We start from the raw sequence: 26,163 nt of genomic DNA on the forward strand, positions 1-26,163 counted from the left end.
GCTCGTCCTGCATTTCACATCATTGCATACGCCGCGTGAATCCAACGAGGATTTCATAGACTAGCATCAGACTTACGGACTTGATCTGGACTGAGCTGGGATGTTTTCTTAGTATGCAGTTACTCTTTGATTGAAAGCTCTTTCTTCCACCTATCTGAGTGTCCTTGGATCTGCTTCTAACACAGCGTCCAAGGGTCTACAGAGAACCAGCAGCTTACGTAGGACAAGGGAAGCCTAAGAAAACTATCACAGAAGCATGATTGGCTGCTGATCAGTACATCATAGTTTCAGGTGGGACTACAGAAGTGAAGGTTGGGACCATAATGGGCACACATATATTAGGCTAACGAGAAGAGCTTGCACGATTGGTCCAGGGCCTCATGACTCTGTGGCCCAAGAACCCTGATCCCCATCAAGAACACGCCCAGGCAAGCCCCTGAGGGAGGCTGTCCCTGCCTGGGCTGGTTAGGAAGGTGCAGTAATCCACTCTGTCTGCAGGCAGGATCGTGCACCTTCCAAGTTAACGGTCAGATTTCTGAGCCTGTATCTTTACAGGTGCAGACAGCCTCCATCTTCCCCCTGTCCTTTTACAGAACAAGTGTGCCTATCTGTGGTTTGGGCATAAGCCACCTCCCCCCCCCCACCCACGGCTCCCATTCAATCCCTACAAGGATTATCATTTGTGATTCCATCCAAGAATCAGGAAGAAACTGAGAAAGGTTCGGAAACACTGTTAACAAGCTGGACCTTGAGCCCAGCCTGTGTGACGGGGAAGCCCAACACGTGTAGTACAGACGTGCCCCCTGTCTGCACTACCTCCTGGACCCATTCCCCAACTCCTATTGAACAAGGCAGGGCTAAATAAAAATAATTTTAAAGAGACATCCTTTTGAAAGTGGTTTAAAGCATAAAAGGTTTCAGTCCTCAAAAATCACAAGCATCAGTGGCTTGGAGGACTTCCTTTGTGGAATGTCCCACATTTTAGGAAAGATCGCAGAAAAACCATGTGACAGGCACGAGAGTTCTCTACTGGCACCAAGGTGCCCTGGGTTTAATCCTGTGAAGCCACCCTCTGTCCCTTTTCAAAGTAACCCTACACCTGTCCTGAGGAGTCAAGGTCACAGTGTTTCCTTCCAGGAGCCAAAAAGAACAATATCATCTGTCCCCTGGGCTTCCTGCTTTGACTGAGAAACACTTCAAGGTCAAGTTCAAATCCTCTCCACCCAACACCCACGACCAAACATGCTCCACGGGGTCAACTCTCAGTGACTCCAAGGGACAGTAGAATTGCTCCCCAGGGTTCCTGAGGCAGATCGTCTTCAGGGGAGCGGACAGGTGGCCTCAAATCTCTGACTTTGAACTCAGTGGCCCATGGCGTGAGCCACAGTACCACCAGGTGTCCTTCTTGACACCCAAATCCACTCCCATCGAGTCAATCCGGACTGATCACGGCCCTGTAGGACAGGATAGAACTGCCTGAGTTTCTGAGACTAACTTTTTCTTTCTTTCTTTCTTTTTTGTAAATCTCTCTCTCTCTCTTTTACAGTTTTATTGCCACATAATGCACATATCATACAATTCAAACAGTTCCATCATATCAAGAAGAATTATACAATAATTACTCCAATCCATTTTAGAACACTTTTTAATGGTTGTCACTTTTAAAATGAGGTGTGCAGTTACCATCAGTTCTAGGGTTCCCTCCACCCCACCCTACTCCACCTCCCCCGTGTACTTTGTTTGCGCTCCCAACCCCCTCACCCTCCCCATCTCCTACCCCCACACCTACCTCCCCCATACACCCTTGCATCAGTTGTTATACCTCTATGCATCTACTCCTTCTGTGCTTCACAAACTGGAAAACCCAACAGAAACAAGAATAAACAGAAGCAAAATAAAGTGGTAAGGATACAATAATAATACTACTATGAGATAAAAACACAAATAATGTGAGAGGGTATCTCTTTACTAGAGTAGGAAGCCTCATCTTTCTTGCTCCGAGAGGCTGGTGGTTTCGAACTGCTGACCTTAAGGTTAGCAGCCCACCACATAACCACTATGCCTTCAGGGGTCCTCCCACCAGGACTAGGGGAGTTGAAATCTTTCAGCCTTTGAGGCAAATTCTTAACCTCCAGGTAGTACCAAAATCACTATCAAAATTTGTATACAATGTGTATTTTAGGAGTCTATTGGAGCCCTGGTGGTATAGTGGTTCTGAGTTGGGCTCCTTTAATCCACAGGGTCAGCAGTTTGAAACTACCAATCACTCCCCTGGAGAAAGATGAGGCTTTCTGCCATAAAGAGTTAGTCTCGGAAACTCACAGGGGCAGTTCTACCCTACGCTATAGGGTCACTAGGCGTCAAAATCAACTCTTGGTAGTGAGTTGGGGTTTGAGTTTAAGTCTATGAGAGACTTTGGGTGAGACCAGGAGTTGTGTGTGCTTAATAAACACCCCAGGTGATTCTCGTTCAACACCTGAAGCACTGCTTTAGCTCAGGGGCCCACCATCAGTTGCTCTCAACTCCAACCCACAGTGAGGCCACCCTGTGCGTGTCAGAGTAGGATTTCCTCCATAAGGCTTTCAGTGGCTGGTTTTTCTTTAGAAGTAGACGAGACTTTCCATCTAAGGGGGGTCCAGGTGGACACCACCTGTCAACAACTTTCCAGTTAGCCATTTGCACCAAGTCAGAGATGGGCAGGCACCCTTTTTCTATGCAGGGTCAGATGGTGTGTGTGTGTGTGTGTGTGTGTAGTCTTAAAAGAGACAGACAGACCCAACATCTGGATGAGGGAGACCACCATCCACCATCACGAGGCTGAAATGGTGCCAAAGGGTTCATAATTGAGACTCAAGATGAGAGAATGTATGAAGGGGGTAGTGGTAGGGAGGAAACTGTCACAAAAGGCATGCTTGGTGGCAGAGTGGCCCATCACAGTCACAGGTGGGACTACATATAGAAGCAGGGATGAGTCCATGATGGGGACACGCATATTGTTAGATAGAAGGCCTCTCAAGATTGGTCCCGGGTCTTCTGACCAACACAGTCAGGGCCAACCAGGTAAGAGCAGGGACTCATGATTACTCAACCCCCTATAGTGACCTCTATCAAAGACACCCCCAGGCAAGCCCCTCTAAGAGAGACTGCCCTCCCTGGGCTGGCCAGAGAAGGGTGGAGGCAATCCACTCTCCCAGGCATTCGTGGTGAGGGCAAGATGATCTACAGCCCTGGGCAATGAGCAGAGAGCGTCCAAGAGAGGCTTACTCTATGTGGGGACACTACAAGTGGATTTGGGGCTGCCACTGCCATCCATAACCTTTTGCAAACCAGGGTGCTCAGAATTTAGATGGTAAATCTTTGGAGCCTTGTGAGCCAGGTGTTTCTGTTACAGATGCTCAACTTTGTTGCTGTAGCTCAAAAGGCTTCCTAGACACTAAGTCCGCAAGCAGGTATGGCTACGTGCCAATAAAACTTTATTTACACCAACAGGCAGGGGGCCACCTTGCATCTCTCCGACATAACCATTAAAGACACAGCGACATGTACAAACAGGTGATAGCTCTTTAATTTAAAAGGATGGCCTGCAAACAACTGGTCCGCCAGGGTTCCATGCTTCCCCTTTCTACCCATTTGGAACACAGGAGGTACTGGTTCGGTTTCCCAACCCCAGAGGAAACCTAACCGAGCAGCAAATTTGCAGGAAGGGCCTGCAGCTACCTTGCTGGGGCTGTCGGGGCTCCCTGGACCAGGAGCAGGGGCGCAGTTGCCAGGGCTGCCGCTTTTCAGCCACACAGCAGCTGTGTCTCTGTGCCACTCAACCCTCTCCCGGCTTCCTCTCCACACTCTAGACGTGCCTGCACAGAGGGATGGCTGGTGGCATGGCCATCACCTTCCAACAGTCTCTGGGGACATCTTCCCATGGTCAGCACGTGTCCAGGCTGGCCACGTCCTGCACTTGTTTCCCTAAGATCTGGAGCCAGAATGTGGATTGTGGCCTCAGCACCGAGAACTAGGGAAGGACGTCGGGGAGACACCGGGGTCCCTGGAATTGATGGCGATTCTGAAAATGAAACAAACGCTCTCTGGGTAAAGTCCCTGCATTTCCGCCTCCGCGGAGGAAAGGGAGAGACGGGACCGGGAACATCCCCCTCGTCCTGCAGGCCAGGTGGGCCTGCCTTTCCCCCGCGCAGAGGATGGAGGAGGGCGGACTTCAAGTCCCCCAGAGGTCCACGTGGACTCTCCCACCTCTTACATTCAGTGCCAGTCATGGCTTTGGGTCAATTCTAGACGCGGCGCGTGCTGCGGGAGAGCTCGCTCGAGTCCAGAGGGTGATGCCAACGGTGTTGGTGGGTGCGTGTGTGTGCGTGGAGGTTCCATTGGAGGGAGCATGGAGGAGTCAGGGGGCGGGAAGGGAGCAGGGTGTGGCCACAGGACGGGGCTCGGAGGTCCCCGAGGCGGTCCGAGAAGGGGTTCGTGGGCAGAATAAACACTACTGGCTGGCGGCAAGCCTTCTGGAAAGAAATGGCCAGCAGAGGACTGTGGTGACAGTGTCCGCACTCGTCTCCTCTTCCCAGCTTCTCCACCGTGGACAGCACCCCAGAGCTGGAGCACGACCTGAGTGCAAAGGTGTTGGGACAAACCACCCGAGGGCTGCCCAGGGCTCTGGAAGGTCAGGGGCAGCCACGCCAATCCTTATGGCACTCAGCATCCCTGGGCCTGGCTGCCTGCTCCAAGACCGTCTTCCCAAGCCATAGCTGTGGCCCTCCTGGCAGTATCTCGGGCACAGCCAGGGCACGAAAATCCCTGGGAGTTGGGGGTGAGAACCCAGGGTTCACTGAAGCCCCCTGAGAACGGAGACACAGTGAGCAGGGGTGTCCGGGTCACTCTGCCTTGTCTGGGAGAAAGACGTTATTACCATCCTGCCAGCACCACTGACAGGGTCTTAAGCATATGGTGGCACCTGGGGTGGGGCAGCTCGGCCAGACCCCAGCCCTGAGAGCACTTCCAGGGACAGCCTTGCTTACAGGTGTTCTCCATTGGCTCTGAGGCATGTCACAGGCCCTAGCTCGTGGCAACACATGTCCCATCACCTGGGCTGGACCCCCAGGTTACTAACCTACCCGCTTTTAGCAACACAGCACAAATGGTAGAGGATCGGAGCATTTGCCTAACGAGTTCCCCTTTCCAATCACCCGCAGGTCACAGAAACACTAGGCCCTTAGATGTCCACTGGTGAGTGAGCTGGCCACGGGGCTGCTTCTGGCCCAAGGCCAATCACAGACACCACTAACATGGCCTCCCGCCCTGGGGGCTTTATCCAATCACAGCAGAGGGCTAGCCTGATCCTGGCCCTCACTGGATGATGCTGTCTGGCTGTCCATTCTGAGCCAGCTGTCCCGGGTCAGAGGCCGGAGGACCGGGATTTGGCGTGTTACTCTGCAGGTAGCGGCGGAAATCTTTGATCATGGGTCGGAGGACCTGTATGAGGACGCTCAGGGCCGCCTGGGTGCCCTCCATGGCCTGGGCCTGGCGCTCTTGGGCACAGGCTTGCACCTCCTGGGAGCGGCGGATCATCTGCAGGAGGTCGTTCTGCTGCTCCAGGTGCTGGGCAATCTCCTTCACGTGGAGGTTGGTGACCCGCTGCTCCTGGATCAGCTTGGCCGAGTTGAGGGCAATGCGGCTCTTAAGCGCCTGCGGCTTGACCGAGGCGTCCGCGTGCTGGGTCGTCATCTCCACGGGGGCCTCGGCCGGCAGGGTTGGGGGGGCCTCGGCTGTGCAGTATTCCACCACTCCCTCCTCCAGGGTGTGATAGGTGGTCTCGGTGGGGACTGCAGGGAAGAAAGAGCAAAGGCAGGGGCAGGTCACTTTCTAGGATTGTAGCTGGCCGCCTGGGGTGAGAAAACTAAAACACTGTCATCGAGTCCACTCTGACTCACAGCGACCCTGTAAGACAGGCTAGAACTGGCCCTGTGAATTTCCCAAGACTGTCACCCTTTATGGGAGTAGAAAGCCTCATCTCTCTCTTGCCGAGCAGCTGGTGGTTTTGAACTGCCGACCTTGAGGTTAGTGGCCTAATGTGCAACTCGCTATTACACCACCAGGGTTCCTTATGTGGGGTGGAAAGGCAGCCATTAAACTGTCCTAGAGAGAGAGAGAGACCCAGGAGAATCCAGGCGTTTCCTGGCTTTATAGCTATTTACCTCCCCCCAATCTAGCATCGAAGAAGATTTGGATTTAGACATTTAATCTGCTTGGTAACCGAAGGGCCAACCCTAGGTCTGGCCCAAACAAAGATGCTAATAATGGTACTAACAACAGTTTGAGAACACTTCCTAGGTGACCAGCACTGAGGTGAGCCTTAGACACTCAGCTTGATGACTCCTCATAATAACACCAAGAGCCCATCGTCGCCTTCATCTGCAGAGATGAGGAAACTGAGTCAGAAACACGGGGCAACTCGCTAACTCCACACAGTGAATTCAGCATTACCAAGATGCCAGCCCAAGTCTCCCTGCCATCAGAGTTCAACCTGCTTCTTATCACCCCTCAAAGCTGCTTCTAGCTAATAATGGCTTGGGCATCTGCGTGGGGCTCGCCACATAAAGCCATGTGTAGTCAGACTAGCCCTGCCTCCTGTGGTGCTTCTGTGACCTGCACATCCCTTGTGGGCAAGCAAAACAGGTGTGGGGCGGCAGCAGCAGCCGCAGGAAAACCAAGCCAAACTCACCACCATCAAGCCGATTCCGACTCATCGCGACCCTATAGGGCAGAGGTAGAACTGCCCCTGTGAGTTTCTGAGACTATAATTCTTTACGAGAGAAAAAGTCCTGTATTTCTCCCATGGATTGGTTGGTGGTTTCAAACTGCTGCCCTTGTGGATCTCAGCCCCATGCATACCCAATACACCTCCACGATGCAGCAGCAAAGGTGCCCACTAATTGCCTCACTGTTTTCCTGAGCACCTTGGACCACGGGATACCTAAAGGTCCTCCCTTCTTATTCCAGAATAGCAAGTGATTTAGAACATTTGTTCTCTTTTTCCCATCTCAATATACCTGGGAAACGATACCTTTCGTTCAGTAACTGCAAGGTTGAAGGCACTCATAGATACTAGAGTTCTCCAAGCCTCACTGACCATCACTGACTGATAAGGGATCATAGTTCACCTCAAATGCAACAACAGTCACAAACCCAAACACAGAGCAGAACTAACAAAATCCAACCACCAGAGCCAAGCACTGTCGATCAGAGCTGAGAACCTAAGCAGGCATTCTAGGGGAGCTGGTTGGGCCTCCGTGCATGTAGGAAAGGTTAAGCTTCAACATTCCTAAAGGTCACCATCAGCCATATACCCTCCCACCTCTACCAGGCTGGAATTCTCCCAGCTGAAATGCCTCTTCCTTTTCTGAGCCCCTAGCTCTTCCAATCCAATAGTGCATTTATTCCTATGTGTGGTCTAGCTATCTGACTGGAATGTATCTGGCCTCTATTCTAGACACTGTGGTAATCTCAGTACCCAGCCCCAGGCTTGGCACGGAAAAAGTGCTAACTTTCGAAGAACGAATGAACATGTAGATTATAAGCTGATTCCCCAGGGACATAACTGATGAAGAGTCACACACTGAGAGCAGATGGTCTTTGTCCACACATTAGTCGTTCCATTTCATCATTCAAGTATCCCCTGATGGCCTACTATGTGCCAGGGAGCTGGACACGGGTTTCTGTCTTCAAGGACCAGAGTCCAGCAAGTGAGGAGAAGTCATGGACACAAATGGCGAGAAGACACAGCGGGAAACTATCCAGCTCATCAGTAGTCCATACTACGTGAGCTGACGACATCCCAAAGGGAACAAGATCACGAATGATCTTCCCAGAACGCCATCTGATCTTTGACCCCGGGCAGCCAGTTTCCCCCAGGTTGTCCCAACTCTTGCTGACCCTTCCTTCCCATGTATGCATGTCAATCTGGGCAGGCGAGGTCACTCACTCTGTGTCAGGGTGACTGTGGCGGTGGCCGTGGGTCCCAGGGCCACAGGGTGGATCTCTGTGGTCGTGGGCAAGCTGATGATGGTGGGCTCGCCCAGCAGGTTGCAGATGCGTTGCTGCATGGGGGACAGCAGTACAGGGGCTACAGCGGGGCCACCACCGCCACCACCGGTCCCAGGTCCACCAGCTCCATCCTCCTCAGTGGGCCCAGGGGCCTCACCACCTTCCACGGCTGCCCGGACCTGAGCAACCTTGCGGCGGACCTCAGTCTTGAGGTCAGACCATTTCTTCTTGACCTCAGGCAGCTCCCTTCGGCAGGTGGCCACGGCGTTGACTCTTCTTAGGATACCGTGCCAGGCCGCGCTCTTGGCAGCCAGGGGGACCCCAGCATTGAAGTGATTCACCAGCAGGTGCTTCTTCAACTCCAACTCCTCTACGATGATCTCCACCTCCCGCTCGGAGAAGTTCATCTTCCTCTTCTTGGCCGGGACAGCCATGGCCTCTCCTTTCCCTTCTTTTAAAATAAACGATAAGTCCCTCAACCGCCCCAATTCCCTTTCTTTTTTCTTCCTCAGCCTAGCCCCTTACCACCCCCCCTACGGGGAGAGGCCAGGCTTGCCCAAGGCCAAGAACCAGGCCTTTGGGAAGCCCTCTCGCTACGCAAAGTGCGTAGGGCCCAGGCCTGAAGGGCCCAGCCGCCGCCAGCCAGCGGCGTAATGGCTTCCTGAATCAGCTTCTTCCGCGAGGGCGTGCGGTGATCCGCCCACTTCCCCTTTTCCCGCCTTCCCTCGCTTCTCCCGGAGAACCTGTCCCGCCGATTGGGCGCGGCGCCAAGATCGCGCCGCTCATTGGTTCGTTTGTTCCGTCGTTGAGCTCTCAAAGGCCCGCCTACTTGACGGAACTGGCTTGCTCATTGGTCTAAAGGAGTGTCGGTTGACACAGATCGCTCCACCCACCTACCTCATGCTCACTTCCATTGGAAAGCGAGTCTGTCATTCAACGGTCAGTATTCCGACTAGTAGGCTGTTAAATTCCACTACTTCATTGGTGGTTTAGGATTTTAGACTAGTAAAACCCAGCCTCCAGAGGATAGTTCGTGCTTCAGGCCTTAAGCCATACGCCACTTAAATTTTTTCTCGCCAATTAATTTTTAATTCCACCCATGTCCGCAAATTCTGCAGTTCGCAGCTGGTGCTCACACAAATCCAGTTCCTCAACGGGAGATTAGGATCTTTTCAAGCCCAACCTCTCCTCTCATTCTCACGCTTCCGCCGCAATCTAAACAGCGTTTCTCAATGGAAATTGGACACGGGGCCTTCAGCCTGCCAATCATAGACTTCTACCTATCGCCGCGTGATTTTTCTCTCTCAGGCCCAATTCAGCCAATCCCGAGCTCCTTCTATTTGAATCGGCCCCAGGCAGAGTCGGAATCTCCCCGCCCCCTTCATTGATCCAGTAGTCTTGGGTGGTGTGGGCCGTCCTTAGAAAGGCTCCGCCTCGAAGTGCGCCCCGCCCTGCTCGCCGTCCGGGCTTGTGATTGGTCTGCGGTGCACGCGGGGGCGTGGTCGGCGAATGGGCGCGCGGCGGGGCGGGGCTCCCGGAAGCAGCCCCTCCCGCCAGCTTGCCGGCATCTGGAACCCGCGCCCGCCGTGTGAGCAGACGTCCAGCGAGCGTACCCGGCGATTGCTGCCCGGCGTGTGTTCCGCGCTCTGCTCGCCGGACCGCCGCCCCCGCCCCGCGCCCGGCGCCCCCGCCTCGCGCCTGATGGTGAGCAGTGTGTTGTGCCGCTGCGTGGCCTCCCCGCCGCCGGACGCCGCCTCCGCCGCCTCGTCGTCTGCGCCCATAGGGGACCCGTGCGGCGGCGCCATCTGCGGGGGCCCTGACCACCGCTTGCGCCTGTGGAGCCTCTTCCAGACACTCGACGTCAACCGCGACGGAGGCCTGTGTGTCAACGACCTGGCGGTGGGACTGCGGCGCCTGGGACTGCACCGCACCGAAGGCGAGCTCCGGGTAATGACGCGCGCGGAGGGGACCCCCTGCCCCTTACCTGCTCCCGGGGGATGGGCCTGGTGACAGGTCTGGACGACCCGGTGTTTTTGACAGTACCTTGCAGCTCGGCAGGCCCGGGTGCCAGCTGCCTCCTGAGCTGGGTGGGATCCTCAATGTTGGGAAAGCTCGTGTCCAGTGACTGACAGGCCCCCCTGGTGGGAATGGAATCTCTTCCTGGCTTCTGTGTGTCTGGACTCTTGGTGGACAGAGGCGGGTGCCCTCTGGGCCTTCTGATGGACGAGAGACCTCTGTCAGGGTTTCCTCCCAAGAAGGGAGTTTACCTTTCTCACCTCCTGACCTCAAGGCCAAGTTAAATGCTCCCCGTTCCGTTGCCAAGATCATGCATCTGTCTCCAGCAGCAACCCCTCCCTACGTTTCCATGCCTCCCGTGGGCTGTGAGCCGGTTTCTCAGAAGCATGTGGGAGTGGGAGAAAACAGGAACTGGGATTTCAGGCAGATCTGTGACGATGTGGGTGGGGAGGACTGACAGGTCACATGATTTCAGGCGGGTCCCCTTGCCATATTTATCCAGAAAATGGGGCCATGAGCCCTGGCAGGGTTGTAATGTGGATGGAGTGGAAGAAGCTGGGGGGACGTTTTTTTTTTAGACGTGAAAGTGTTGACCACCAAGGTGGAAGAAGTCCTTTGCCAATGAGCAGGAGTGTAATGGCGATAGGGTCACCTGTGGTACTGCCAAAAAAGAGAAGCGTTGTCCTTTTCATAGAAAAGCCCAGAACACCAACTGCTCCTTCCCCTCCGGCCTTCCATGAGATGTGTTTCCGTGTGACTCTCAAGTATTTGATGCCTCATGCCTTGACCTGATTACAAGAGCCGACCACCTGTCTGTCGCTCTGGTCAGTTGGTTTGGTCCATTTGTGTTCTACCACATGAAGAGAGCCACTGGGAGCCAAGTATGGGGGAAAAAATCTGGTCCGGTGCCAGTGAGTTAAACCAGTTTGGTAGATCAGTGTACATAGGTGCTTTTAACTCCCATCCAAAATACCTTGAAGTAACAGCCAAAGTATTTAACCTACTGGGGATGGGCCTGGGAAGACCAGGCACAAGACAGAATCATTGGATAGCATTAAAAGCTTAAACAACCTCTTTTATCTTTAAGTCAGTTTTGCAGAAAATGGTGTGAGCTGGATTTTTGTCCGTATAGCACTCACTTGGAAAGATAACGTGACTATCGAACAACGTGGAAAACGTAATTACTGTCGCTGAGTGTGCTCATAAGGAGCACAATTGAAATGGCAAGTGCTTTATGTTTTTCACCACACTAGTAATAATGTTTTCAAAAGAAAGATTGCACAGCTGACCTCAGGACGTGTACCTGAGGAGCTCAGGGAGGTAGCGGGAGTGTATCACGTGTTTACACCATTATTTGTATCAAAACTGGAGTCGTAATTCGCAGCATAGCTGATACTGATCCTAATCCATTTTCTTGGCAGTGAATTTTAAGGGTAAATAAGGATAACGTGATCGTTTTTCTTTCCAGTGTTAAAAGAAAAGGCCTTTCTGATGAACCCAAGAGCCTAGCCCTATGGGCTCGCTTGAACCCTCAATCTCTGACAATATAAACAATGGTGGTTTATGCATATGTAACCTCTTCTAACTTCACAAGGTAGGAGGAGAGTTAAGACCGGCAGCTGGGAACTAACAGGTTATTGGAGCCGTAGGGTCACGGGGAGTCTGAACAGATGTGGATGACAGTGAGTTTGGTTTGGGGGGTTAACAGGTTTAGGATCAGAGCAATTCAAACTTGTGATCAAGACAGCTTTTCTCCACCCTGGCCCTGAGCAGGCCTCTTTCTGGCTCTCAGCCCTGGCCTTTACCCTGCGTAAGCAAGTGTTACAAAGCTCTTTAGCTCCTCCAGCGAGTGCCAGGGGGTACCCTACTCCAGCAAGCCTTAGCCCAAAGGCACTGAATAGTGGCGTCAGTGCTCCCACGATTCCCCACCACCCCTTCTAATGCCAGTCTCTTGTTTCTACTGCTGCTTCGAACCACCTTCCAGTGTTACAACTTTCTCTGCCTCCTGGCTCTAGTAGTAATTCTTGCTGATAGTGAGGTCCCCTCTCCTTCTGGAATGGCTCATCTTAAGCCTATCAGGATGGCAGGAGACAATTGCCTCATTAGGATTCGATATACCTTATTTGCATTATTAGCAAGCTAGCCAATCCCTTTGGTGGGCCACAAGTGCCTCATTTGCATGGTCCCAGACAGTCATTTGGTGGGGGTTACAGGACCATGGTGAAAAGGGCAATAGGAAAGCAGTCCATCGTACTGCACACATCCTACCTAGTTGTATGAAATGAACCATTTCTTTTCGATGCTTTTAATCTGTATATTTAGTATAGACTCTTTATGACTCAGCTTTGGAAGGAGCTAAATCGTTTCAGTAGAGATTGGGAATGATCCGTTTTATTACTTTATTATACCTGTTAGAGGAACCAAGTCAGTACTAGGATGAAATTTTCAAGCATCAGAGAATTTGCCATTTTGTAAATAACTGGGCAGCAGGAAACCACCCAGCCTGTTTCCCACCATGTCACTTCCTGAAGTCGGATCAGAATGAGCCGCCGACAGACAGAGCAGGGCTGCCGCTTTACAGAACAAGCCAGCTTCCTTCTGGTCCATGGGGCCAGACCCAACGGGTACCAGAAGTGAACTGTGCCCCACGGGGTTTCCAATGGCTGGCTCTCTGGAAGTAGATTGCCAGGCCTTTCTTCAAAGGCAGCTCAGGAGGGACTCAAACCTTGGATCTTTGGGTTAACAGCAAGTGCATTCACTGCTTGTATCACCCAGGGACTCCTTTGCAGAACTAGCCAAAGCTAGAATTTGGGGGCCCTTCAGTTCAAAGTGGATCATCAGCCAGGAGAAGAGGTGTTGAAAAGCACATCAAACTTTGGACGCTGCTTCCCACGACAGGAGGACCAGTTTGCGATGCTAGGTTTGCACAGGAATTCAGTTGTGAGCGCCTGTCAGCGGTGGTAGAGAAACCCTGGCCTCGTGACAGTACAAAATCTTCCTGCTTGCTTCCAACAGCCTGGGTCACGTTTTCTTTAAGAACAAACCAGCAAGTGTTGGCATCTCCCTTTGTTGCAGACGAGCTTGGAATAGTCCAAGAAAAATGACTTAAAATGGAAGTGGGCAGGGAAGTCGGTGGCAGGCAGCCAGGGAAATTTTTCTTTGTAAAAGGCACGTGAGCAAGATGCCTGCCCTGGGACTAAAGAATGGAAGGTTTACTAAAGAAAGCAAAAAAGAAAAAGATGGCTACCGTAGTGGAGTGACTTTGGGAGATGAGAGAGACTTCAGCCAGAGCTGACTATCGCAGTACCTTTTTAAGGGATTTTCATGTGACCCAACCGAATCTTTGTCTGAAAACAGAGGCTATAGTTCTGCTGGCCAATCCGAAGAAGGAAGCAAGCCTACTGCCTAGAAGCAGTTGTCCCCTTAGCTTGTGGAGAAGGGGACTGGTGAGAATTCTAGATGCTGGTGTGGCTGGGCTTGCTGATTTACACCCTTGAATACTCCGACTTGCCTTTGTACCATCTAGTAGCAAAAGAGGAACTTCGGCCCCTTTGAAAGGTGAATGAACAAGGGTTCAAGAAGATGGTGAGACAACCTCAAAGAAAATCATTTGACCACTAAGGAAGACGGATAAGGAATGGGACCAGCTTCCGATTCCTGCCCCCCTCTTCTTCAGCAATCCTTATGGTTTCTGAGGATCACAAAGGGAGTTCACGTGTGGGAGCCCTTGAGAAAGATAAGAAATCTGTTTCCGGCCTGATCTGTTGTTCCCTACAGGATATGTTTCAAAATTAGCTCATGATTATCCTGTAGAAGAATGAAGAATGCCGCTTGTCCCCATTCTCTCCTCTACCTGCACAGTAAACCCACTGCCCTAAGTCCAGCCGTAGGGACACTATAGGTTCCCAAGGCCTCACATCTCTCTACCGCGGGCTACTGGGTTTGAATCACTGACCTTATTTTATTATTATTATTTTTTAGCAGTCTAGCACTTTAACACTCCACCAGGCAGTCATTGTTGGCATGAAAGAATCGAGGGAAGGGTTACTGATCTCAAACTGATATTGCTTAATCAGAACTATTGAACTGTATATACTTTTTTTATATATGAAGCGCTTCATGAATTTGCATGTCATCCTGGCACAGGGGCCATGCTAATCTTCTCTGTGTCATTCCAATTTTAGTGTATGTGCTGCTGACACGAGCACTGAACTCTGTACTTAATGCTAGACTTACACGAAATAGAAGAAAGAAACAACAGAAGAGAGAAGAGTCTTAGTCTTAGAAAAGAGATAGATATCATTTAGTGTAATATAATAGCCCATCAGAAACAGATGGAAAAAAAGTTTGTTTTAGACTGCATTTCATTCGTGTCTTAAGCTGATTATGTTGTTGCTGTAAATGGGCTCCTGGCTCAAAGTAATTTTCATGAAGCAACTCGTAAACTGTTTCCAACGAGGAATTGACGTAGGAAGAGGTGGAGTCAGGACCCGAACCTCAAGACCAAGCAAGAAAGAAGAAGATACCAAGAGCTAGCTTGAACAGGAGCTTCAGTTGGACGGATTCCTTTGATGGTCAAAGGGTCATTAATTATTGAAGCCTCTCAGAAACCACAGGGAGTGAGGGTAACAAATGTTTTGCTAGCATTCCTCTCTGCTGGTACAGTCGGGTAGAGCTGTCAGATGAACGCAGAAGATAAAGTCTGGGGACATCAGAGCTACAAGGTGTGTGTAGGACTGGAGCTTGTCCAAAGCCCTGTAGACAGTGGTGTTAGCTGCCATCAACTCGGGCTGAACCTATGAATTTTGGTTCTTTTTTCTTTAGATTTTATTTTGTTTTAAAGTTGTAACCATCTTTTTATTATGAATTATGTGAAGGTTTACAGAGCAGAGCATAGTTTACATTCGAATTCATACGTGTGCTGATTCAGTCCGTCTACTGCACTCCCCTCAACAGATCCTCACTTATCCCACTTCCTCCCTGGGCCTCCAGGGCCTACTCCCCCTTCTTTCCTAACCTCTGAGCTTCGTTGTTGGGCAAATGCTACCCTTTCGATCTTAAAAAGTGAGTTACTTCTAGACCTGAAGGGGTGACATAGGGCCATAGTCTCAGGGGCCCTGCCTGTCCCCGTGTGAGGGCTAAGCCTAGTCTGTGATTTCCAGTTTTGTTCTACGTTTTCCTCTCATTCTATCCAGGACCCTCTAATACAGCGGTTCTCAACCTGTGGGTCGAGACCCCTTTGGAGGTGGAACGACCCTTTCACAGGGGTCACCCGATTCATAACAGTAGCAAAATTACAGTGATGAAGTAGCCACGAAAATAATTTTATGGTTTGGGGAGGTCACCACCACATGAGGAACTGTACGAAAGGGTCTCAACATGAGGAAGGTTAAGAACCACTGCTCTAATGTGATCCTTTTCAGAGTGGCCAGGCACCATCTAGTTCTTCTGGTATAAGGGTTGTGGAGAATCATGTCTACAGGAGCCCTTCGTCTATTGGACTAATTGTTTCCATGTGTCTTTTGATCTTCACCCTTATTTCCACTGGGAGGTGGCCACCTTCGATGGCCACTTTCTTAAGACCCTGGTCACGTCTCACCAAAGTAAAGATGTAGAGCATGTTTTTGAGAACTGTGTTGTGCCATTTGGCCTTGGGGTCTCCCAGACGCTGGCCTGACCCCCCAGGCCCTGCAACTCATTCCCTCGAGGTGTTTGGTTACGGCTAGGAAATCTTCATCGCTTTGTCCCCTGTGCGTTCCACCACATTCACAGATACGTTCACAGTGCAACTAAATCTGGATCTTACAAATATTCTCCGTCAAACTCTACCATACATTTTCTCTTCATGAGTCTGCTCCCATTCCCCCTCTCCTACCCTGTGTGTTTTATCTAGCCAAGTGTTTGCTCGGGGACCCTGCTGTTGCAGGATTGTGAACAGCACAGGATTTGCCTCTGATGAACCCATGTTCCACAGAGTAGAATTGCACTCCGCAGAGTCTCCCAGCCCGTGGCTTTTTGCAAAGAATCAACAACCAGGAGCCCTGGTTGTGTCGTCGCTGCTAACCTCAAACTCAACTGTGAGAAACCACAAGGTCCACCATTTGAAAATACCAAATCACCACGCAAAAGAAAACAAGGCTTCTCCCTCACCTAAAGACAACCGGTCTCAGAAACCCACGGGGCAGTTCTCCCCTGCCCTATCTGGCCGTCATGCGTCAGAACCACCTCCCTGGCAGTGAGTTTGGTTTGGTTTGGTCTTTCAAAGTGCTTTTGAAGTTCAAGGTGCCAACCTTTTGGCTTAACTGCTTAATTGAGCATTTAGCTGCTTCAACTGAGGACTTAACAAATATTTGTGCCACCCAGGGACACCTAATGGCTACAGAAGATTAAAACCAAAAAGTAACACCTGGTGGCCAGAGGTTTTCTAGAAGTTGTTGAAGTTGTGAATGGCTTGCTAGTAGTTGCCATGAGTCAGCCATGACTTCCAACGACTCTGTGTACAACAGCTCTGTGTGCACACACATCGTAGGGGGTCTTTGGCCCTGAACTTGGCCCTCACAGGGTCGTTCATGGCGAGCACTAACTTGCACCCTGCTCTTCATGCCCTGGTGTGAGGGCCAGCTGGGAGAATTAAGCACGTCTTGGAGTAAGCCAGCTCTTAGAACAATTGTCTTCCTTCAAATAGAGATTTGACTTTAAAGATGGATAGCAGAAACGCTTCGAGGAAAGCTTGGTGGGAACCTCCAGAGAGTGGCTCACGAACTACCTTATCTTGCAGAAACGGGACCGAGGCTCAGGAATTGGGCCGGCTGAGGACAAAGCCAGTGGCAGAGCCCAGCATTCAACAATGCCCGAGTTAGCTCACCGCACACACTGCCTACTGCCTTCTATGGCTACCCTCAGTTTGCTCATAAAACCTCTCAACATTTAATAGTTGACGCCATCTACCCATCTGTACTTAACACCAGTGCAACATTGTGAGACCTCGGAGCGTGCTCAGGAAGCAGGGACCGAAGTGATATTTCTAAATACAGGACATAAAAGAGACCCAGCCCCCCAAACCTACTGCCGGTCAAGTTGGTTCCCACTTAGTTAAAGCACAGGCACCCTTGACAGAACCTTGGTTTCATCCTAGGCCTTAAAATAGTCCAGATGCCATCTTGAGTCCCACCTCCCCAAATTAACTTTCTGGCGCCCAGGCTGTCAAGGTGAAGCCCCAAGGAGGTGGGAAAGGACAGCAGTAACTTCGCAGTCTGCAAGGGGGAGCAGGCTGCTTAGGGGAAAGACAGAGGAAGGGGGGAGCATGCCTCCTGGAGGGACAGGAACAACACAGAGGATGCCGACCCATGGGGACTCTGTAGGGCAGGGTAGAACGGCCTTTGTGAGTTCCCCAGACTGGCGCTTAACGGGAGTAGGAAGCCCCATCGCTCTCCCTCCGAGACTGGAGGTCTCCTGCTGCCCTTGTGCATGGCAGCCCATACATAACCACTGAGGCACCTGGACTCCTAGACAAAAGGATAGGGGCAGAGATAAGGAGGGTCCCCCTCGAGGCAAGCTCTGCAAATAGAAGAGAGCCAGCTCCTTTGTCCTCTCCAATTCTGGCCTGTCAGACACCAGAGGCTCCTCCTAAAAGGTTTTTGCAGAAGTTGACTGTTTTTGTTCATCTCATCTACCCTGGGATTCGGTCGATGGAGCCCTGCTGATGTATCAGTCCGTTTCCATCTCTCTCTTGCTCTTGTGCCGCAATGTGGTTTTCCTCACTATAATGATCTGATGGCGATCCCCCCCTATGAGACTTCTCACAGCAAGACCCTATAGGACAGAGTAGGACTCACTCATAGGGTTCCCACGGCTGGAAGTCTTCACCGAGCAGACGGCCTGTCTCTTGGGCCGCTCGTGGGTTCAGCCCTTGCAGTTACCCGGCACAATGCCACGTCATTTTTTTTTTTTTCAGGGAGTTATCTTGAGGAGCTTCTTATCTGCCTCAACGTTTTGGCTGGGTTTCCAGGAACCTTCAAAAGGAGATGAGGTCAATCCAGGGGAGTGGAGATGACCCCGCCCATGTCCCAATACTGTTACTTCTCTGAAGCTTCCAGGCTGTTCCATCAACCCTTGACCTCACTCCTCCCTTCTTTCCTTTGGCCCTCCCTCCCCCTTGGCTGTACTGTGCCTTCACCAAAGCTCAGGCAGACTGCCAGCATGATACGAGAACACTCTCCCAAACGGTTTCACCCCCGGCAGGGGTGCAGAAAAGAGCCGGTGAGGAGAGGGTCGTTGAGGAAGAGCTAAATCTGCAGTCCTGTTGACTAGTACCCACTACAGTGCCCACCTTCACCCACCTTGATTGGTCTCCCCTCCACCCACAGGGCTGGAGCCTAGTGAGTGCCATCAGCGTTGAACCTTAGGACTGGGAAGGCTTTCCTGGCTGCTTTGTTGTGTGTCTGCGTGTAGTCATAGGGCTGGCTGATGTGTTCCGAGCTGGGGAGAGGCATTGGGAAAGATAGGTCCCTACAGCCCTGCTCAGTGATACCTGTTTAAACAGTTGTCTTTGTTCCTTATTTCATCACATCTTGGATAAATTCTTTGTTTGCCAGAGTCTTTCTTGCTAGTGTGTGTTAAAAATAAAAGTAGGACCTAAGGGAGAAATCATTCTGGAGCTGAAAAACTCTCTTCTGAATTCTTTCCATGAGCTGACTTGGTCTAACCAAGTGTTCTTAACACAGAATTCTCTCAGCTGCCTTTCACACCCTGAAGAGCCAAGGTAGGTTTAGGAACCCTTGTGGCAGTGTGGGTTAGGCTTTGGGCTGTTACACCCAGGATTGGTGGTTCAAACCCACCAGCTGCTGCTCAGGAGAAAAATGAGGCTGTCTGCTCCCAATAAAGATTTACAGTCTCAGAGTCGCTATGATTCAGAAGTCACTCTTTGGCAGTGGGGGTGGGTCTGGGCTTGTTCTGGCTTTTTCCTCTGAAGCCCTCCTGCAGTGCAGAGCAAGCAGCCATGTGCACACTCACTGAGTCACTCAGAGACTGAGGTCAGCTTTCAGAGACCGAAAACATTTCGTGTTGCTTTGATAATAAACCTGGTCGTCTGCCTTCGGATAGGGGACAGTAAAGTGGCTGCAACAAGTGGGTACGAATTGTTGATCCGTTTGGATCGACTGGGAGATCTTGATCATTTCAAGGGACTGGCCCAATACTGTATTCTCCCCTCCCTTTTACCCTTGACACATCTAGTCAGGAGGAGAATCAAGTTCTCGTGGGAACAGAAAAGGAAGCGCAATCATGCCCAGACTTCTTGCTTCCGTTGAACTGTGATTTACATATTCCTTCTGAGAATTAGGCTAATTTTGTATACATGTAACTTGCCTTCGAGGGGTAAAAGACATCTTTGTTTAGAGGCAGTCAGTCGCCGTGACCAGGGCATCTCAAGCACTGGCTTTTCTCCAGAAATAAGCGCCCTTCAAGAGACTTCCAGGACTCACTTTCTCTGTACTGCACTTCTTCTCTTCCACGGTCAGGGAGCGTTTAGACAAAACGACAGCTTCCGGTTTTACTTCCTAGAATGGAACAAGATCAGGGTTGTCACCATTGTCATCCTTGCGGTGTTGTCACCTGTAGTACCTGAGTGCCTGGTTCTTCACTCCCTAATTGTGGGCTGAGTCACGTCAGGAGGGTGTTGAACACCCTAATCCTGAAGCTCAGCGCCTGTAGGAGGGCACATGGGATCAAAGCTTTGGAATGAGCCAGCTGGTTCATTCCAGTGAAGATGTAAACAGATTATCACCTGCTAAAGTCTTGTCTCTGAAATGGCAGATTGCTACCACCGATCAGGACACGACAGGGCGTCACAGCACTTGTGGGACAATGAAATGAAAAGATAATAGAATTTCTGCGGGGATTTTCAAAGCCCCTTCATATAAACACACTTTAAGACTTTTTCTTTGCACCTGTCACACGGTAAAAAAATGTTCACAGCCATGTACTTCATTGCATATTTTTAAATCTAAAAAATTTATATGGCAAGTTTAATAGTGGTAGAGGAGATCATTTCTGACATATTATATACCTATATGTACTGTCAGGTTTTGGGGCGTTTTCATTTTTGTTTTGGTCAAAGCCTTCCACCAACCCCACTGCCATTGCGTGGATGCCGGCACATAGTGCTCCTAAATAGAGCTGCAGGTTTTACGTATTCAATGATGGGAAATGCCCTCTACGTAACCTAGATGGCAGAGCCAGCCCTTGTTATCTAATCCATCGAGAAAGCAGTCTGGCTTTCTGTCAAATAAAATCTGGCTTCATTAAAAAAAAAAAGTGTTTCAAGTCTTTCCTCTGACATCTCTTCTGAATGGTAATAATTACAAGATAGAGAGGCAGTGGGTAGCTAACTCTGATAGATGAGACGCATCATGTAACTTGGCTGGTAATAAGAACTCTCTGCGTCCTTGTTCTAAAACTTCCTTGGGAATCTCCGGTTTACCTGTGTGATGTGAAGCTCCAGAGAGTTTTATACCCTACTCAGTACATCAGGTGAGATCTGGAACGGGTCAGATGCTCTTCATTTTGACTTTCCCACAGAGTTGAGTCCTTTACAAGCTGTTGCTTTCCTCGTCAGCCTGTGTGATCCAAGGATCCTGAACGGTAAAGTCTAAGATCAAAGGAGGGAATTGAATTAGAGCTTAAATTCAGAGCACCCAGATTTCGGAAGGCTGTGGATGGAGGTAAAAGCTCCAGATCCATTTGCAGAGCCCCCACCTGGATAAACCTCCATTGAATTCTCTTGGTTCATTAACCAGGGATGTGAATAGTCTTGTCTTCGGAGTGTATTGGAAAGTAGATTGCTGCAGATATTGTGAGTCAGTGCTGACTCATGGTGACCCTAGGACAGGGTAGATTGGCCCTGTGGGTTTCCCAGACTGTAACTGTGTACAGGAGTAGAAAGCCCCATCTTTCTCCCAACGAGTGGCTGGTGGTTTTGAACTGCCACTTTGCAGATCGCACCCCAGTGCACACCCACTACACTACCAGGACCCCTAGGCTGCAGATAATAGTTATGTTCAAACTTGCCATCTTACCATTTTCCCTTTTTATTTATTTGTTTGATTATTACTACAGGGCTATTTGTTTAATACTTCCTCACCAGTAACAATAACATGGGGGGTGGGGGAGGACATACAGTTTAGAATCTAGAGTTGACTATTGCCCTGCTGGGCTTCAAGGACAGCAAGCAAATGGGGCTGCCAGACACACACCTCCTCCATGTGGGGGTGGGGCGGCATAAACTACGGAACAGGGAGCGTGGGTCAGAGTAAGGTAGGGTTGGACCCCTTTTTAATGTTTCTTCCTTCTTTCAGAGAGGATTTTCTTATTTTGTTATTGTTGGGTTTTATTTCAGTGAAGTTCAAGGTAGGTAAATCTACGATGTAGTGACTAGAAGGGTAGCTTCCTAGGGTCATGGCAGGCGGTTGGGGAGAAATGGGTGGCTCATAACAATGGGTGCAAGAATGAAGAAGGTGCCACCTGTTCATCCCCCATCTTTGGTGCCTGCAAGTCACAAGTTCAGGGTGGTCTCACTTGCCAGCCTTGCCCCCGAATATTGGTGGTCCGTCCCTCCTTCCAAGGAAGCTACATGTAGTGAACAGTTGCACTGTATAATCCGCATATAACCTAAAACAAACCGCTGGTCTACCAGATACTGCTGGTTTGAGTAGCACTGGGGTACAAAGAGAAAGAGGTGGAATGTATTGACCCACAAGGAAATCAAAGGCTCAAGGCAGGGCTTCTAAAGAAGGACATTGGCACGAGGTAAGGGAACAAGGTCCCTGGGTCCCTGGCTGCAGTGCGGGCTGAGGGAGACGAAGGTAAGGAAGGCATGGTCGCTTATTCTTCTGCGACTTTGAACTTCACTTGTTCTCTTTCTGAGCCCTTAAGTTCGAAGCCGAGCTTACTGATGGAGACTTTTCCGGTGAAGCTCTGCAGGGCTTCGTGGCACCGATTTTGCTGTGCTCGCCTTTCACACGCTGTTCAAGCCGTGTGCTTTCCCACCGGGGTTCTTTTTGGCCTGTGGGTGATTCGGGTTTGTGTTACGCAGTGTGCAGCTCTCTGGGGCTTCCCGCATATCTTTTGTCACTGCTTTCTACTGAATTCCCGTGCGGACAGAGAACAAGCTCTGTGAATGGACTCCTTTTCCACTGGACGCTCCTTTACGGCCAGAGTGTGTCGAGTGGAGCATTTTGTAAGTGTCAATTAGGTCAGATTAGTTGATAGTGTCGTTTAAATCTTCTATGCCCTTACTGATACACACACATGGACACACACACACACACGTGCGTTTGCAAGAGGGGGTGCCCCCACCCCCCAAACAAACAAACAAAAAACAGACAGAAAAGCTTTCGTTGTATGAATTTTCCTCTCTAGGTGGGGTCACAAAATTTTTTCATAAAAGCAGTTTTGCTCCAACCTTGTTTTTTGTGATGGCAGATTTAAGAGAACAGCGTAAATACCCATTTGTAAACTATCAAGGGCTCATGCGGGAGGGAGGGGAAAAATGAGGACCTAATGTCGGGGGTTTAAGTGGAGAGAAAATGTTTTGAGAAACGATGTACAAATGCGCTTTACACAATTGATGTGTGTATGGATTGGGATAACAGTTGTATGAGCCCCTAATAAAATGTTAAAAAAAAAAAAAAAGAGAGAACAGCGTGGGGCTATGAAATTTTGTTTCCCGCTTGGGGTAAATGCCTCCGAAACTATTGTGATGTGGGATACAGCTTGCAAGGGGGCGAAAAACAGGGTTGGGGGAAAAACTCATAGGAGTGTACGAGTGGTTTTCTCATTTCAAAAAAGGTGAAATGTCGACTGATGACGAACCTCTTTCTGTGTATCCGTCAACTTCCCAAACAGGCGAACATGTTGACGCATAATATAATGCATTTGGAACTTGTTCCACTAGGTCAGACTGTTAATCAAGCTTTCTATGTAGAGGTTCTGAAAAGATGGCGTAACAGTGTGCAACCAAAAAGGCCTGATTTGTGGCAGTCAGGGGACTAGTTTTGCCACCACAACAATGCACCTGCTCACACGGCCATCCCAGTGCGCCAGTTTTTGGCAAAAAAAAAAAGCATGCCTCCCTAGCCCCACGCACCTGACTCATCTGAGCTCATTCCATGGGACTTCTCTCTGTTTCCGTGAATGAAGAGGGACATGAAAGGACAGCGATTTGATGACGTAGAAGATGTGAAGGAAAAATAAGGGAGGGGCTGTCCGCCATCCAAACAGATGAGTTTGGAAAATGTTTCCAAGAATGGAATCATAGATTTGGCAAATGTATTAAATGTAATGGAGAGTACTGTGAAGGTGATACGGTTGTTTGGTAAAAAATTTTTTTAATAATTGGGGGGAGAAAAACATTTTTATTTGGATACCTCCTTGTATATGAGCCCTAGTGGCACAGTAGTGACACATTGAGCTGTTAACCACAAGGTCAGCAGTTCAAAATCCCCGGCCACTCCAAGGGAGAAAAGGCTTGAGACTCCAGGTACAAGTTATAGCCGTGGAAACTCACGGAGACAGTTCTTCTCGCTCCTGTAGGGTCACTAGGAGTTGGTGTCAGCTCAGTGGCAGTGAGCGTTTTGGAATACTATGAATCTGTCGATCTAGTCTACTAGTTACTGAGAGACGGATGCTGAGATCTGGTTGTCCCTGCAGTTCTATCGTTTTTTTTGCTTTTACATGTGTATCCTTCTCGCGAGAATCTTCATCGAGACATGCTCAGAAATGAATCTCAGCCTACTATGCTCTCCCTCCTGACCTTTCCACAGGCTACTTTAAGGTTATTCCTAACCTTTGAATAATAGTGGCATAGGGTTCCAGTGTGTGTTGGGTTCCGTATGAATGTCCCACAATTTGAAGCAGAAGCCAGGGTGGCAGAGTGGTTATGCGCCAGGGTGCAGTTTGAACAACCAGCTGCTCAGATGGAAAAAATAAGGCTTTCTATGTCCATGAAGAGTCGCAGTGTCAGAAACCCATGGGGCAGTTGTGCCCTGTCCTATAGGGTCGTTGTGAGTCGGAATCGATTCAATGCCCGTGGGTTCGGTTTTTGTCTTTTTCCCTTAAAAACAAACAAACTAGGTTATTTCTAAAAGTGTGTTGTTATAAATAAGGCTGCTGAAAATATTCTAAGATAATGCTGAGGGGCTACGCACCTGTGCTAATACATCCACAGGATAGATTCCGAAAAGTGGAGGCACCATGTCTCAGAGGGTTTGTGCTTTTGAAATGTTGATAGCTGTTGTCAAATCCTCCAGAGAAGTTGTACTGAGTTGCATTCTTGTAGCAATCTATGAGCGTGTGTAATTTTCCCATCCCCTCATTAATATACGTTTTTTAAACTGGCTTCATACTTGTGTTGATGAAGAAAGGTTATGAACACTACCAAAGAATCGTGTGTGTGTGTGTGTGTGTGTTGGGGGGGTGCATTTGTCAGCCAGTCGATTTAGAAAGGGTAATTCTTTCTTATTCACAGTCCTTTTGCTCAGAAAGACTACAGACTTAGCCTGGGTCTAGACACTAGAAAGGATTCACATGGACTTTGCCCCCAGGAAGCTCGCAGTGTAAAAGGAGACACAGGAAAAAAAGGACCGACGATAGCAGGCATTCTCTTTGATGCCGGATGGGAGACGTCTTCCAAGTGTGGCCAAGGACTCTGCATCTTGTTCAACATAATGGTGACTGCATCCCGGACACTGCCCCCGTGGCGAGTAGGAATCTGGCCCCAGCGGAAGCAGCCAGCCTCGGGGTGGATTCCTGGAGAGGGGAGCCTCATCTGGAGGTCGCCGACTTCCCGCAGGAAACCAGGCTTTGTGCGCCTGTGATTGGAGGGATGCTGCCAGTTGGCATCATGAACACGGTAGTGTCGGCAGAGGTGATTGGCCAGGCCCTGCTGCAGTGAGAATGCAGCCTGGATGCGTGGGTCCTCCGCCTGCGTGCGGATCATTAGTTGAGCGAGCACAGCTGAATAATTGGGAGCTGGAAATGGCTGCTGCCTGGAGAGGTCTGTTTGGCTATTGCTCCTTCCGTGTTTTGGGTTTTTAAAGCCAGACATCCAACCATCCTCCATCCACCTGCAGAAGTGAGCGTCTATTGAAGCTGCAGCTGCTCTCTCCCTGTGGCCAGCTACCCGGCGAGGCTCACAGAGGGAGCGGCTTCGCGGGCCAGGCACAACAGTGGTGCTAGCAAATTCGAAAAGGGAAGGCAGTTCCCAGGCTTGCCTCGCAGAGAGCTGGGCAGAAAGCCTTGGTATTGTGGTCACATCCCTCCTCTGAAGTGAGCAGACGCCGCCGGCAGTGTTCTCAGGGCGCCGGGATGTTGCTGGTGCTGTGGCACTTTCTGTCTAGTGTTTTCCTGAGGGCTGGGTGCCAAGGCTCCAGACAGGGCGCAGATCATGAAGCCAGCGGCACCCTGGCTCCTGCCCAAGGAGACCAGGTGTCAAGCATGGCAGGAAAACCAAACGGAAGGGCTGACGCCACGGACAAGAGACCCACCATTTTGCTGGTCGTCGGACCTGCAGAGCAGTTTCCTAAGGTAACAGCACCCCCTCAGAGGACCTTCCTAGTGTAGGAGGTGGTCTGGGATCTTTTTTCCTAGAAAGCCGGGGGTGGGGAGAGCCTCTAAAATAAGTCTCATTGGTGTTGGGGGTAGGTGAGAGCCCATATCTTGCTCTGTGGGTCACGGTTAATCGTTGTGATGGAAGGAGGGTTGAGTTCAATAAGTTCTCCATAAGATTTGTCTAGGAGCCCTGGTGGCATCGTGGCTATAAGTTGGGCTGCTAACTACAAGGTCAGTAGTTCAAAACCACCAGCCATGCTGCAGGAGAAAGACTAGGCTTTTTCACCCTCGTAAAGAGCTGCCGTCTCAGAAACCCACAGCGGGCCTGGGGCCAGTTCTATCCTACCCTATAGGGTCACTACGAATCCGAAGCAGCTGGGAGACAGTGAGTTTTTTTTAGAGGATTTGCATGAGTGGTCCCAGGAAGCCATTTGAAAGAATGGGACCAACTCGAAAGCACAGCCAAGCAGAAATGCAACAGAGTGCCTTCAG

The 26,163-nt window shown here is 50.2% G+C and overlaps 2 protein-coding genes and 1 non-coding gene across 6 annotated transcripts in view; 1 reads left to right on the plus strand and 2 right to left on the minus strand.

The window, feature by feature from the left end:
- Positions 1 to 3,547: 3,547 nt before the first annotated feature.
- Positions 3,548 to 8,618, minus strand: NAIF1 (nuclear apoptosis inducing factor 1). The gene is made up of 2 exons (XM_004713286.2): positions 7,988 to 8,618; positions 3,548 to 5,828 (listed from the first exon to the last, which is right to left on the minus strand). Exons 1-2 carry the CDS (start codon positions 8,481 to 8,483, stop codon positions 5,353 to 5,355), a joined length of 972 nt encoding a protein of 323 aa, XP_004713343.1. The 5' UTR covers positions 8,484 to 8,618; the 3' UTR covers positions 3,548 to 5,352.
- A 1,113-nt stretch (positions 8,619 to 9,731) lies between these two features.
- The window catches only part of SLC25A25 (solute carrier family 25 member 25), a 31,650-nt gene continuing 15,218 nt past the window's right edge, over positions 9,732 to 26,163 (plus strand). For 2 of the 4 annotated variants that reach the window (XM_030885120.2, XM_004713282.2), the window contains exon 1: positions 9,732 to 9,996. In XM_030885120.2, coding sequence (XP_030740980.1) covers positions 9,751 to 9,996 — 246 coding nt within the window. In that variant the 5' untranslated portion in view covers positions 9,732 to 9,750. Of the gene's footprint in view, positions 9,997 to 25,077; positions 25,648 to 26,163 lie in introns of those variants that run through there. The other 2 variants (XM_004713285.3, XM_004713283.2) reach the window with 1 other exon arrangement.
- LOC115869168 lies at positions 14,167 to 14,273 on the minus strand. Its single transcript, XR_004046032.1, has one exon. It is a non-coding gene; the product is annotated as a U6 spliceosomal RNA (small nuclear RNA).

The sequence above is a fragment of the Echinops telfairi genome, unplaced genomic scaffold, assembly GCF_000313985.2.
Source record: "Echinops telfairi isolate 266 unplaced genomic scaffold, ASM31398v2 ScPeMD7_22;HRSCAF=79, whole genome shotgun sequence".
NCBI classification, from domain to species: Eukaryota; Metazoa; Chordata; class Mammalia; order Afrosoricida; family Tenrecidae; genus Echinops; species Echinops telfairi.